This window comes from Cnephaeus nilssonii (genome assembly GCF_951640355.1).
Source record: "Cnephaeus nilssonii genome assembly, chromosome: 13".
Classification (NCBI taxonomy): domain Eukaryota; kingdom Metazoa; phylum Chordata; class Mammalia; order Chiroptera; family Vespertilionidae; genus Cnephaeus; species Cnephaeus nilssonii.
The window spans coordinates 56,469,735-56,485,668 of record NC_137084.1 but is presented as its reverse complement, the minus strand read 5'-3'; the positions used below and the strand labels follow the sequence as shown (position 1 = coordinate 56,485,668).

The 15,934-nt window shown below is 39.3% G+C and overlaps 1 protein-coding gene across 1 annotated transcript in view; it reads right to left on the bottom strand.

The window, feature by feature from the left end:
- Positions 1–11,460: 11,460 nt before the first annotated feature.
- The window catches only part of TYR (tyrosinase), a 66,632-nt gene continuing 62,158 nt past the window's right edge, over positions 11,461–15,934 (bottom strand). Inside the window, exon 5 of the mRNA XM_079786997.1 lies at positions 11,461–12,005. Coding sequence (XP_079643123.1) covers positions 11,776–12,005 — 230 coding nt within the window. The 3' untranslated portion in view covers positions 11,461–11,775. The remainder of the gene's footprint in view (positions 12,006–15,934) is intronic.

The window sequence follows — 15,934 nt, the reverse complement described above, 5'->3', positions numbered from 1 at the left end:
ATTAATAAAATACAATATATTCATTATGAAGTCCAAATGTTGAGTTTTTATACTTGATCATTAAAGGTTTTACTTTTACCTAATCATTGAATTTATTATAAACTAGAGGCCCAGTGCACGAAATTTCTGCATGGGGTAAGAGGGTCCCTTCAGCCCAGCCTGCACCCCCTCCAATCCGGGACCCCTTGGGGGATGTCCGACTACCAGTTTCGGCCCAGGATCGGACATCCCTCTCACAATCCAGGACCGGTGGCTCCTAACTGCTCATATGCCTGCCTGCCTGATTGCCCTAACTGCCCGCCCCCCCAGCCAGCCTGATCACCCCTAACCTCCTCTGCCTGCCAGCCTGATCGTCCCTAACTGTCCCCCCTCGCTTGCCTGGTCGCCCCTTAGTGCCCCACTGTTGGCCTGGTCGCCCCATGCAGCCTGCTGGTCAGTCGTTTGGTCATCCCTCACTAACCCCCCCTGCCGGCTTGGTCACCCTATGCAGCCTGATGGTTAGTCATTTGGTCATCTCTCGCTAACCCCCCTGCCGGCCTGGTTGCCCCCAACTGCCCCCCCCCCCTGCTGGCCTGGTCGCCCTTAACTCCCCCCATCCCCCGCTGGCCTGGTTGCCCCTTAGTGCACCCCCTGCTGGCCTGGTCACCCCACACAGCCTGCTGGTCAGTCGCTTGGTCATCCCTCTCTAACCCCCCCGCCAGCATGGTCGCCCCCAACTGCCCCCCCCTGCCAGCCTGGTTGCCCCACACAGCCAAAAATAATAATAGTAGAGCAACTGTTTTGTCTGACATTTACATAGGTCGGATATGAGCAGTTTGCCATATGTTCTGTCCTAGAGACCTGTGTTTCAGTACCATCTGAAACCTATGATTTTTCTCATTAAAAAAAATAGACCAGCCCAGCTGGTGTGGCTTCATGGGGTGAACATCGTCCCATGGACCCAGAGGTCCCGGGTTCAATTCCCAGTCAAGACACATGCCCAGGTTGTGGGCTCTATTTCCAGTAGGGGGCGTGCAGGAGGCAGCCAATTCTCATTGATGTTTCTATCTCTCTCTCCATTTCCCTTCCTCTCTGAAATAAATACAAATGTATTTTTTTTAAAAAGAAAAAAATAGACGGGAATTTTCTCAAAGGTCATTCCATTTTGTGTTTCTGTGTTGGCTGTAAACCTATAATTTGATAGTGAACAGGATGAATACAAATGCTTCAGCATACATGATTGTGGTCACTTTTAGTTCCTAAGATAAACCTAATAAGGTATACAAAATTGAAAAGCCTTCTTGCTTCAGCAGGATGAAAAGGTATTTGCTTTAGAGTAAAAGACATCGTGGCATTGTTTCTAAATCTATGTTCTTTATATTAACTTATTATTTATTGTTTTCGCTAATCTAAAAATCATTCATAGGTCAAATTAGATGCCACAGTGCTTTAATTTATAGAGCTTTTAGAAGTGGTGACTTGCTTATAGGGTTTAAGCAGGTTACTTCACTATCTGGTTCTGCATTGCTCTCAATCAATTCCTACCTCACTGCAGTCCTTCAAGTGATTTATTTTAAAAGAATCTGCTTTCCTGAGATGGTGTCTTGCCTCCCGTAGTTTGCAAAGCTGCCGTGCGTTCTCTAATGGACATTTCAACAGGTCAAGTTCAAATGCATTTGAAAGACAATATTAACAGTTATGAGCTTGCATTTATTTCCTCTGTGCATTATTTGCTTGGTGTCACACCGGGGTCCTGAGTGCATGCTTTAATAGCATTAGGGTTGTAAAAATACTCTGCAGCAGCAGCCAGTGTGGGAAGAACACAAAAGATAATTGGGAAAAATGTTTTGGGGGGTTGCACAAATCAAGGACAATATATCCATCTGAAGATTCAAAGTTCCTCTAATTCATATTGATTACCCTGCTGTCAGGAATGCTTTCCGCAGCTCAAAAATATGAAAATGTGTGACAGTAAAAGTTCCTCATCAGACATTTTATTGGGCAATGAAACCTGCAAAGACATCTTTTTAAATGGCTTGTGTTGCAGAGACCCTCTTTGCAGCTTGTGGTAAACATGTCATCAACTGGGAGATGTAAACAAACACCCAAGCCCTAGCCAGTTTGGCTCAGTGTATAGAGCATCGGCCTGCAGACTGAAGGGTCCCGGGTTCAATCCCAGTCAAGGGCACATGCCTAGGTTGCAGGCTCCAGGGAGAGTGCAGGAGGCAACCAATCGGTTTCTCTCACATCAAAATTTCTCTCTGTCTTTCCCTTTCTCTTCCACTCTTTCTAAAAATCAATGGAAAAATACCCTCAGGTGAGGATAAAAAAAAAAAAAGATGTTGAAAAACAAACAGATAAATAATAAAATATATATTTTTTTAAAAACCCACAACACCCACACTTGGTTTTGCATTTCAAATACAGACCCAAGGTACTGTGACAAGTACTTTTTGACTTAAAGCAACTGTTGATTATGACAGATTTTTCAAAGTCATCTTGCATGCATTTTGACAAGGTGATTTCTGAAATTAAATTTAAGGTTCATTTTGACAAACAATTTTGTTGGGAAGTTTGGATTAATCAACATTCAGATTTCAAGTTTTTTAAAGACCTGTCTATTTGCCTTGAGTCTCTTTTGTAGTGGTGGTGAGAAATGGTTAATTATTTATTTTAAATCTCTAATGGGATGCTTAGGAGGGGAAAACAACGAATTTTGGTCTCCCAAAGCAGATGGAAATAATATAAGGCTGCTCTGCTCCAAATGGAATCAGCAGGCAGCAGGGCGCCACAGCCATCCTCTGAAGGCATACTGTGATTACTAAACGGCTTTAACCTGGAACCTATGTCAGGCCTCTCAGGCATGTTTTTTGTTTGTTTTTTCAAGCCCAGCTATAGACCTGAGAACTCCCAGGTCCTATGCTACACTTAGCATGGCCTATTTATTTGGGTCTTTGGATTAACCCAGGCTTTGCTTCTGTCTGTTTCCCTTTCAGCTCCTACTATCTTTGGTTTTGAGTTTTCCTTTGTCTCAGGGCTCAGGAAAGTCATCCAGGCACTGGCCCTGCCCAGCCACAGGTCGCACTGTATGTGTACAGTTATGGTCACTGTAGCTGTTCATCACAAGTGCATTCCATTTTGTGTTTCTGTGTTGGCTGTAAACCTATAATTTGATAGTGAACAGGATGAACTGCAGAACCAAATGTCTTTATGGTAGGCTTATAGGTAGATTTTATGAACATAAGAAGTCTCTCTCTCTCTCTCTCTCTCTCTCTCTCTCTCTCTTTCTCTCTCATAGTTATGTTCTATAAAGATGTCACTCACTGAATTAGTAAATACTGAGCCATTGCTCTCAATTAGATTCTTATGTGCCTCAGATCACCTGTTATAGAGCCTCCTCTAATACATGTATGCTCTTCATAAGGAAAATCACAGCCTTGTTGTACTTGGGGACCATTTTAAACTGAAATCACCAGCAAAAAGCACAAACAAGCAAAAAATATGACACTATCTAAACCATGGAAAGGATACTTGTTTACAGTGTCAGAATTGAAACAAGAAGGCCGAGTGGCTCATTGTTTGACATCAACTGGGAACATAGGTATCCTATATAATAAAAGCCTAATATGCTAAGTGTCTGACCCTTCCTTCAACCATTCGACCAGTCGCTATGACACACACTGACCACCAGGAGGCAGACGCTCTGACTGGTAGGTTAGCTTGCTGCTGGGGTCCAACTGATTGGGACTGGACGAGATAGGCCAGACATGCCCTGGAGCCCTCCCACAGTCCCTCCCCACCCCCAATCATGCACCAGTGGGGTCCCTTAGCCTGGCCTGCACCCTCTCTCAACCCAGGACCCCTTGGGGGATGTCGGAGAGCCAGTTTCAGCCCAATCCCCACAGGCCAGGCTGAGGGAACCCCACCGGTGCATGCCAGGCCTCTAGTATTATATTAATATTCAAGATAATGCAAAATGATTTAGGATACTCAAAATATAAGGTTATATTTTCATCTCTCTTTTTTTAACACAGTTAACTTATGGTAACAATCTGCTCTATGAAAATTTATTAACACAGTTCCTGAGGACTTATTATGCACTATTGTAAATGCTTTGCATTTATTCTTTAGAATATGTTGAGCAAAGTGCTATTTTTATTTACATTTTAAAAATGAGAAAACTGAGGAACAGAGAGGTAAAATAATTCAGACAAGATCATACAGCTAATGAGAGATTGAGCCAGAAATCAAATTAATCAAGTCTGACTTCAGATCCCCCATATGTTGAAGGTTTTTGCATATCTTTAATGTACTTAATATCACAGCCTGTGCAGTGCTAACCTCCCATTAAGAGTACTTTATCACCTGGCCAATTTTCCTTGTTAGTTTTTAAGTCAGTATTATAGGCAGAATAAGCCCTCTGTACACCCCTCCCCAAAATGTTCCTGTCCTAATGCCCAGAACCTATGAATATAGGTCCTTACATGGCAAAGGAGCTTTTCAGATATGGTTAAAGGTAAGGACTTTGAGATGGAGTCTGCAGGAGCACCAGGTAAATTGAAACATGAATGTGTGAAGGCAGGTCATTTTCCTAGCGGTAGTCAGTCACAGAGAGATGTGACTACAAAAGAAGGATGAGAGCAATACAACATTCCAGTCTTTGAAGGTGGAGAGAGGCCACAAGACAAGGAATGCACTTAACATCTTCCATAGATTCTTGTAAACTGTGACTTTAAGAGAAACTCCCTGCGTGAAACCAATTGAACCCTGGGCTAATTAATACAAACAAGAGTGAAGTTTCTATGGCATATTTCTGGTTACAGAAACGCCACCAAATTTTTCAATAAAGATCTAAAAAATTCTAACATTAGACATTAAAATAAATGTGAGCTGCACATACATTTAAGAAAGATTTATGAAAACAAGATAATTCTTTTCCAATCAGCTTAGCCCAGTTCCAGGTCACGTGGGTCGCCCAGCCTCTCCCAGCAGCTCAGGGTGCAAGGCGGGAGCCCACCCCGGAGAGAAGCCCTTCCGTCTCAGGGCGCACTCCCGTGGACCACACTCGCTCAGACCCGGACAATGTAGACACGCTGGTTCACCTGGTGGGCGCACCTTGGGGATGTGGGAGGAAACAGGTGGACGCGGAGAAAACCCACGCAGACATGGGGAGAACGTGCAAACTCCCTAGAGGAGTCGATCTTTTTGGCTGGGAGTCGATCTTTTTCCTCCTCATCATTATAATGAAACGAGATGGAATGAAACAATGTTGTTGGAGGAGCTATTGACCGTCTCTAGAAGCTAGAAAAGGTAAGGAAATTAATTCTTCCCTAGCGTCTCCCCAAAAACCACACTTAATGCGGCCGGGATTTTAGCCCAGTGGGACCCCTATGGGGCTTCTGGTTTATTGAATTACAGGATAAATCCGTGTCGTTTATGCCGCTGTGTTTGGGGTCATTTACTTCAGTAGCAATGATACAATCAGCAACAAAGTTCCTTTTGATATTGGAGAAAGGTGGAAAAGTTTTAGTCTTTCTGTACTTTATTTCCAAACACATGCACACTGGCACAAACACATCCAGGCTTGACAATTACTGTGGCAGGAGTGTTTAAAAATGACATGATCTGATAAGGAAGACTGGCCAAATCCCAAGCAGAGTGCAGTTTGTGTTCACAAAGCAATACAAACAAGGTGTTCACACTTGTCTCGGGCTTTGTTTGCAGGGCCTTCCCCGCCTTCCAGACCCCTGTCACGTGGTCTCTGTGTATCCCCCACAGCTGAACCCAACTCTGCTTGGATTCACACTATTTTGATGCCCTGCGCTCATTCTTCCTAGGGTGGATTTCTGGTTTTGCTGTTTTTATTTCTGCATTATTCTCGAGGCGCACATACTTCTTCACCTAGCCAAGATGTACACATTTCTGGAAATATCTTCTTTTGGGACCAATTTATATTCATGTTATTCCCTATCTTTCTACGATGGCCTGAGTCTGAATTTCCTTCTAATTTTAGTGAGGGGAAAAGGATCCAGCAAATAAATGTTTTAATTTGAAAACTATATATTTATGAGAGGAAGCAATATTTCAAGCTCCAATTAGGGTCTTCAGCTCCTCTCATAGAGAATTGCAAGTCTTCCTTCATCTTTTCATTTTCTTCTTTATTCCTTTTGATCTCTTATTTTTAGAATTTTCTTTGCATTTTTTAATCCACCCAACCCTTTTCAAAAGTACTGTGGCAATTCATTAGAAAAACCATAAAATTATTTATATGCTTTGACTCTGAGATCATACCACTGGAAAATAATTTAAGAGAAATCAGATGCCAAATGTACCAAGATATTCCTTATAACACTAAACATAATTTAAAAGCTAGGTAAAGCCTAACTAGTAGCAAGAACCTGGTAAGTTATGACACATCAACATAATTGAATACAAACAACAATGAAATTTATGAATCATCTAGGAGAAACTGGATTCAAATCTCACCTAAGTTACCTAAACTACTGAACAAACATGTAAACCTGGGTAAAGCACATTTCCTATGGAAGCCATAGGTTCCTCATTTGAATACACAAAAGTAATACTTTCATATTGAAGCATAGTGGTCCCTCCTTTGGAAAACTGCTGTTTGAACTACTCTGTTATTCTTAGACAGTCTCTTATTCCGTAGGTCAACTCTGTTATTTTTAGACTGTAAAATAACTTCGTTTTTTGCTTGAATAGAAAAGATAAACTTAACTGTCTGACCTTGCAAGCTAGCCATCTAAAGGGGCTGATACACTATATTAATTCACATATTCTGCCAAGTGTTTGTTCAAGGTTACAGGAGTTTGATTAGATATAATATGTACTCAAAGTTACAAGTTGTCTGTATAGATATTACAGGTGTTTGATTCGATATAATATGTATTCAAGGTTACAAGCTGTCTTACACAAAGAACTAGAAGAATATAAAAAGGAAATGCTCCCTCCTGTGTTTATTCAGAATTTGACAGAGGTAATCTGCTCTGAACCTGCTCCCAATAAAGATGACTCCTAACTAATTGGCTCATTAGGCGTCTTGTCCAGCTCACTGATTTGCGATACCACAGTATCAATAATATGAAGATTAAATAAGTTTACATGTACATGAAGCACTTAGTACAGTTCTTGGAGCATCATAACCAGTCACTATCTTGTAACATCTTTGTTATTTATTTTTAAATACAAAATTAGAAAACTGTATGATTATGATTGTGAAACCTGCAAGAATTGGTAGGTAAACATGAAGTTATATGAATACTTTCTTACATTGCCATTAAGAAAGCAAGGCACAAAACAATTAGGTAAACATGGACTATATAGAGTTTTAATAATGCTTTTATTTAAAAGAAGATACTAAACTATTCCTATTTAAAAGTTAAATAGTTTAATGATTTGGAAGTCCTTAAGGCCTCCAGTGGATGTCATAGGCAATTTTATCTTCTTTATTTTGTACAAACTAGCAAATGCTTTTGAAAATAAGCAACATGAAGTTAAAACAAACAAACAAGCAAAAATCGATTTTTACTTGCATTTCAGCAGCTTTCAGAAGAGTTTAATCAGAAGGGGAGTGGAACTTTGTTCTCCTGATACATCCTCCAAAATAGCACAGGCTCACAATAGGTGGCCCCAATGAGGCCCTTTTATGGTGACAAAGAAAAGTGTTCCTACAAATCAGAGCCCATATAAACAAGGAAAAGGCTATTTTAATGCATTCACAATCAATGCCACTTGTCAGCCTGCTAGAGACAGTGGCTGAAATGACTTGTACCCATCACATATTTATTTTTACAGATGGAAAATTATATATTTGACGTGTTGGAAAGGTTGGGTACTAAAAATCTTTTTTTTATGTAAAACAGAATGAGGAACAAAAAAGTGGCAGCTGCTTATTTCTTTGTGACAAAATGTGACTTATACTGTGAAAAAGGGCAGAGCCGAAAATGGATCAGTTTATAAAAGCCATATTATAAAACCATGCCACAGAATATAATGTTAATTAGAATTAAGTAAAACTGCCAGGTGTCTTGAAATATCAGTCATGTAATTTTGATACCTTATTGAGGAAACCAAGGTATCAAATGCGGTGGTGCTTTTATAACAAATACTAGAGGCCCGATGCACGAAATTCACGCAAGGGGTTCGGCCCTCACAGCCCTGGCTTTGTCTGGAAGGTCGTCTGACTGTCCGGTCTAATTAGCATATCATGCTTTTATTATTATAGATTGCTGCTACACCTATTATCTTGAGCATCTATAGCAGGGGTGGGAAGGTCCAGCCCCTGAAATCATTTGGTCTGGTCCTGCCAAGGCATTAGGGGTGAGTTAATTAAATATTTGACCAAATATAGCAGGCTAATTTTGAAGTTGATCCTTATATATGGCCCGAGAATGATGTTATAAATATCCAAATGGCCCTTGGCAGAAAAAGGGTTCCCCACCCCTCCTCTGTAGAAACAGTATTTTCTGTTGAAGTGCAGTGATAAAGGAGGGAATTGCCTTGTGATAGAGAAAAGAATGACTTTATACAGATTCCTGTCAGTGATCATGAAAATTCCTTGAGTGGATTATATTCAAGATACTTTGTAAAAACACCCCCTGGACTAAAATTTCGCCTTCAAATCAAACCTACCTAAGTACTTGTGTTCTGAGATTAGGCTGAAGGCAATCACATTCACAGTTACTCCTTCTCCAGCGTCTTCTGCAGACCGTTACCCAGATTTCCTTTCCCACTCATTGTTACCTGTTTTATTTTTTTCCAGTTTCTCTCTAAATGGAATCTACTCCTCAGATGCCCTGGCTAATTTATTTTAAATGTGTTTTTTTCTGGTTATGCACCAAGTTGAGAATAGACTTCCCAGTATTTGCCCTGGTCCCACAGATCCCACTGAGTTAATAACTATGCTGCTCCTCATCCCATGTCTCACTTTTCTCCAATAGGCATCAGAAATTAAACAAGATTGCCAATGGTTAAGTGTGACAACTAATGAGAGTTAGGAGAGGAATACTGCTCTATGACTGAATTTATTAGCTATTAGTAATTTCTAAGAGCCAGTGACATCACGCCAGCAATATTTGTACATTTCTGTGCATTCTAGATGAAAATTAGCCAAAATCATATGTGTATGATAGGATGATGTCTGCTTTTCTTTGAAATTCAAACTGGGACTAAGTGAACTGTAGCCATTTAAAATTATGTGATCTTGGTTTAGATCAGTCTTTTCTAGATAAAGGCATTTTCAAGAGCTCTTTTTTTCCCCAGTCAATTCCTTTTTAAATGCATTTATAAATAATCTGAACACTAAACTTCAGACTTTACAGGGATTGTAGAAAATTATAGGTGAAAGGTACCCTACAGATGTGTTCTCTTAAATATACTCCCAGAGATGCAGAGGTTCAGGTGCCAGACCCTCACAGGTTTCTGGGAGACTGGATTGGATCATTCTGTCTTTAAAGCATGGACTTCAGAGTGGAAAGACATTGTTCAGAGATGACACTGAAAATTTAGTAGTCAAACTGAAAGAAAAATATAAAATGCTGAGCAGACAAATACCAACTAGGTAGAAGGGAATTGAAGATAATAAATTATTTATTAATTTAAAAATAAATAAGGATTACTATAGACTCAATATTTAAAGTGTCTTTATAGAATTCATGTTGAATTAGCCATCCAAAGTATATGTGAAAAATTATAGTGGATTAGTAAGTGGCAACCACTTACTATTTTCCAAGAATGTTGATTTTGGTTTTGGAAAGTTCTGAGTATTGGATAGTTTTTCCTTTTATTGCACACTTATAACTTCTATCTATTGGTTCTTGTCTTTTAAAAAAATATCTTTATTGTTGAAAGTATTACATAGGTCCTCCTTTTTACCCCATAAAACTCTTCCAGCCCACTCTCATCCCCTCCTCCCCTAGGCCCTCACATAAATTGGAGTATTTTTAGAAATTCAACTGGACCAGTTTAAATCAAACAGCAGGATTATCTAGACATCCTAATGTAGGGTCTTAATAGATAAGAAAAATAGCAATGTTATTTAACTACAATTGCAGACAGACTGATAGTCACGTAATTGTTCTTAACCTTGAAATGTTTTGTAGCATTTTATACATTATCTAATTAAATAAAATTCTTCTTAAGAGACAAAAAGGCTCTTCATAGGATTATTATTGTCATTGTTGTTAGCAAGGAAATGGCACCAGACCTTGGTTCAACAACCTTGGTTCTTGAGTTTTGGCTAAGAAGGAATTCAGAACCAAGACTCAAATACCAGCAAAAGTTTATTTAGATAGTCACAGAGGTAGAAGAAGAAGTGAGCCAGCTGGGCTGTGTGGGCTCATGAAACAAGTTACAGAGGGAAACCCTTAGAACTTAGGAGGAAGAGAGTAAAAGTACTTGCTGGGAAGTAGGGGGAAAGGCACAGGTGTTCTCCAGAGAGAGCAAGACCCAGCACTGGTCCTCCTCTGAGGGTTTTTATCCTTTTCTAAAGGTGGGGATCAGAAGGGAGGTCCCAGAAGAGCATCTCAATGAAATATGCATCAGTTTTTCAGGTGTATTTTCTCAGGGTCATGGTCTCTACTGATTGGTTGGCACTAGGGTAAAGGGTCATTAGTCATGTGACCCTGATGTCAGCCATGGTGTCACTTCCTCTGCTTTTGCTGCTTTTTTGGAACTGGAGCTAAAACACAACTGAGGCCTAAATGTTATCTCTAGTTTGTCTAAAACTCAGTCTCTGTGGTCAACAGACCCAAGGCTTTGTTCTTAAGATTATTTGATACAGTTCACAACCTCATTGTTCTGAGGATTTAGTGCTTGAGGGAGTAATTGTGCAAGGGCTTTTATGGGAATCCTATGACGCTATTCTTTGGGCCCCTTGTTCCTCCTCTAATGGGTCTATCACATGATTAGCCACGTGCTAGGGGAGGCAAGGTCAGGGGAGGGTCTGAATCACATGACCAGTGAGATGAAACGTCAGGGGTCTGAACTGCATGATGAGCAGTAAGCCAGAGGAGGAAGGTCACCTGGGGGAGAGGTCTGATCTTTCCAATTTTGCTAGTTGCCAGATACCTAGGGCTTTCTGCCCTGGTGACTTTGTGTACCTGGCCTATTGTTCCTGCTCTGCTCATGCCCATCTACTGCCTCTTATACTGTCAACATATTTAACAAGCACATCTTGAGACAGGCACGTAGCCAGATCTGTTGAAGGGCAAGGCCCTTGTTTTCAGTGACCTTCAAAAGTATAGTCAGGACTATGGCAGGAAGGAGCGGAAGGTTGTTTTATATTTGATGTTTATAAACATTTTGGAGCAGGACTATAAAATGTAAGGGAAACATGATGCTTTCTGAGAAAAATAAAAACGCCTTTCTTAAGCTCAAAGAACTCAGTATAAATGTGTTACTATTTTATTAAAGTCAAAGACAATAAAAAAGAAACATCATTAAACAATGAGAAGGAAAGAATGAAAAGGATTCCCACATTTTATAAGTTTATCCAGATACAAGTAACCGTTATTAATGACCAAATAGCATTCTTTCCTTGAAAATATGGGGCTTGAGGGAAATTGTCAAAAGGATGAACAAAAACCAGCAAGGCCATCACGGGTGTGTTCTATCTGAGATAGAAGAGGGGTACACTTTGTATTAGATTACAATTCGGATAATGGTCTTCACAGACAAACACCAGGGATTTCTGTTGAGACGTGCCCTGGGGACTTGAACAGCGTTTGAGTCAGCGTGAGGTCTGGGTTTTTGGCCCTGCTCTAGTGTCTAAGCCTTTTATAAATGGCTCTGGTACAACAAGCTCTGGTAATCCTCCTTTTCCATGAGGAGTGGCTGCTGTTCTTTAGAGAGCTGCTTTCTCTTTCGACGACGACGCAACAGGCTAATGAGCCCTCCCAGCATCGCAGTGAGGACAGACCCCACTACAGCTGCCCCAATGAGCCATGGCCAGATCCGCCTTGCTTGTTCTAAGTAGGGCTTAATGTAATCTTGAAAAAAGTCTGGATCTGAAACAGAAAGACATTCAAGGTTTTACAATCGTTGTGGTCATCATCATCATCGTCATCATCATCCTTGCATAATACTTTGGAGCCAGATGTTTGAGTTTGAAAGTCAGCCCTGCTACTTACCAGCTGTAAGAGCTTAGGGAGGTTATACCTATATTCCTATGCCTTAGTGTCTTTATCAGAAAAATAGGAAAGCAATAATATCACCTTGTTGGAATGTTTTAGAGTATATAGATAATATATAATCTGTAAATTACACAGTGCCTGTCCCCAAGACAGTTTACTAAAACTCTTGGAGCTATTTATTCTGGTATTTGTCTCCATATTTCTAAATAAGAAGCAAATATTACTATCTCTTAATTATCAAGTTTATATCTGGAATTCCTCAAATGTAAATAATGAGTGTGGTTCTCTTACAACTTTTTAAAAATTTTTAAATTCTTTATTGTGAAAGTGTTACATATGTATTCTTTTTCCCCATTGACCTCTCCCCACCCGCTCCCACCCCCCAGCACTTGCCTTCACCCCCCTACTGTCTGTGTCCATTGGTTATGCTTATATGCATGCATACAAGCCCTTTGATTGATCTCTTACTGCCTCTTCCCACCCTCCCCTGCCTTCCCTCTGAGGTTTGTCGGTCTGTTCAATGCTTCTCTTATAACTTCTTTTTTTTTCTGTTTTTGATCTTTTCAATATAAAAATATCATGATTTTTATTATTTTTAGTATTTAGATATTATTCACAGTTGAACCAAGTATTATGCTATGATTACATTTCCTTTCTTACATTATTTTTCCTGGGAGTTAATAATTTATGGTATCCTTTTGTTTGATTTTACAGTACCCATCACTATTTATAAGATACTCTAACATATTCTACATCCATTTTGTAATACAAAGGAAAGAAGAGTGCATATTGGGCTTCACCTTGCAGCAAATTATGGCTATGTGACTCAAGCTTTGAGCAAAAGTAATATATGCAACTTTTGGGTAGTTTCCTTAAAAAGATGCCTCTTTATTTTTGCTTAGCTGGAATGTGGTTAGTGTGTTGGTGAGCCAACATGGACCATGTGGTCCAGGTTAAACCCTAGGTCTTGTGGAACTAGAAGAAAGAAGTGTCTCTGGTTCCTGAAATTATAAAGCGGATACTGGAGAACATACCAGGACTGTTATTTGAGCAATACATTAATTTACTTAAGTCTTGGATATTTGAAACCAAATCTGCTCCCTCTCCCCACCTTCCCACCCTTGCTGATGCAGGAACTATAACCTTCCTTTATGACCTATTTCCTTGGCTATAGACAGTTCATATGCCGTGGACCATTAGCTTAAGATGGGCCAATCAGAATCACTACTCAGAATTCACTGTGCTGTGATTGCGAGTCTGGTGGCTCAGGAGCTGATGACAGACTTCTCAACATGTGGAAGACAGGATGAAGTCAACACACTCCCAAAAGCAGAGACCAGAGTCGGAGAATAACAAGAGTCAGAGAATGAGAGAGTCAGTCTTTAGGGTGCTTCATTCCCTGCTTCTCCCTGTCCCTCAGTATGGGCCTAATTTCTGCCTTTCCTTGAATGTTACAAACCAGTAAATTCCCTTTTCATCTAAGCTCATTCCTATGGAGTTTTTGCCTTTTGAATTTCAAGAAGTTCTAATTATTTTTAAAAGTTAATTATATGCCTACTACAATAAAGACAGAGAAGTATCATCACATATTCTGGAGTTACAATTATATGTAAGACATATAAAGTAGAAATGAGATCCACAAACCAAGGAGAAAAGGAATTTTTGTTTAATAAACTAATCTTAGGAAGAATGGGTAGCAACATGAAGTAAAATTTAAAATGAGAGTCTCACTGTTACCCATAAACTTAGTAAGGCTCAGAAAAATTAAAACAGGGATATTGTTTTTTAATCAGGGGAATTTATTAAAAACTAATTGTTTACTAAAGCCCAGTATTCATTCACAGAAGATAAAAGTGCAGCTCCTGCGGTGTAAGTGGGGCTAAAGGGCTAAAACCCTGCCCACTTCTGCTGGCTTCTCCCCGGGCACTGTCCTTTTGCCCGCTGTCACTAAGACACCTCTAAAACGCCTTAGAACGTACTAAGCATAATTTGAACAAAATAGCAATTTTGTGTTTCTTCTCATCAGGAAGGGACAATCACTTGCAAATGGCACACACGAGGTAAATTATTAAAGAAGATTTATAAGTTGGAATTACAGTAATTTAAACAATGGAAGCAAACAAAGGTAAAAGAAAAAAAAATTTTAAAATGTGAAAACTTTATTCATCAATTTTTAATATATTTTAAAATTATTTTGAAAGTGGGACTGCAAATGCTTAACATATATTGCTATTAGTCACTTTAATATATAGTGCATTGAAGATATCTGACAAAATGCAGAGTAAATAGAGGCTACATAGTAAATATGATTTCCTTTCCTTTATTTTAAAAAATTTAACTATAAATAAATAATAAATGCTGTTGAGCCCTTACTATGACTTGAGTCTCCTCTTCCTTTACTCCTCCAATGGGTTTGGTTTCCTTTCGGTAAAAGGTACCCATTTGGACATGAGGGAAGGAGCAATGAGGTGGAACATGTGTGTGAAAGACATGTGTGGATTAAGGAGAACCTTCTCTTCCATGGAGTAATGGAGAGATAATTGGTTTGGAATATAATATTTGCCACTTACTAGCTTTGTGACTTAAAATCAGTCACTTTATCTTTCTGGTCTCAATTTACTCACCTACCAAACAGAATATAAATTACAGAGCAATTTATTTTCCCTGCTGTCTGATATCACTCCATTTCACTGTGTAAGAAAAGCAACCATGAGGTTCCTTCTGTGTCTGGCCCTGCTCCTATTGTTACTATCTCAGTGAATTATATCACCATTTGTTATTTTCACAGCCCAGAAAGCTTAAAGGCAACCCTAGTGTGTCGCTCCTTCTCACCTCATATAAAAATCCTTTTTTCAAGTTATGTACATTTCCTTTTCAAAATAATATCAAATTCTTTAGTGCCTTCTGCCTCCTTTCCTACCACCACCACTGCAAGCCAAACTGCCTTCGTCTCTCCCATGGACACTTACAATCGTGTTTTCACTGGCCTCCCTAAATATGCTTTGCTACTGCTACAAACTTTCTATATGCTGCAGGAACAGTGATCTTTTGTAAACAGACCATGATCAGTTTAAAATTTATTAAGGCTTCCAGTATTTTAACATTATGGCCAAAATCCATAATCAAGAGGAGCCCTTTATCAAATAATTAATTCTTCCTCTCATACTGATATCCTCTGAAATGTCGCTTCGTTGATCTCTTGAATTGGGACATCTCTAAATGAGTCATTAGGTAAGTAGTTGTTTAAGGCCTTTCTATTCCATTAGAATGTGAGCTCTGTACAGATAGAGGCTGTGTTATTTGACACTGTCTCTACAGTATCTAAGACTGCATCTTGTTCAAGGTAGTTATTAAACATATGTATGCAGAAAGGATAAATAAATCAATAAAACCACTTAGAAAAAAACTAGTGTAATAGAAGACTGGACACATGTAAAAATACATATCTAAAAATGACCTGGATGTTAAGAGGGATGACATTTTTCTAACAAGCTTTACTTATATTGGTTAAGAGATACCACTCTTCATGATAAATATCACTTACACTCAAACTAATTAATTGATTTCACTCCATACCAGATACCAGTTGGTACTTAGGAAAAGCTTTCAAGATATCAATTCTGATCTTGTAGGGCTCCCAGCCAAGGTGGAGAAGGGAAATATTTATCCTTAGGAAAATAGCCATGTAACTCTAATAAAGGAATGAATAAACATGGCTACATATATGTATAAATGATTTGATATCCGTGAGTTTGACAGATGAATAAATAGCATCAGAATTTAGACAGAAAGAAGAGCATATT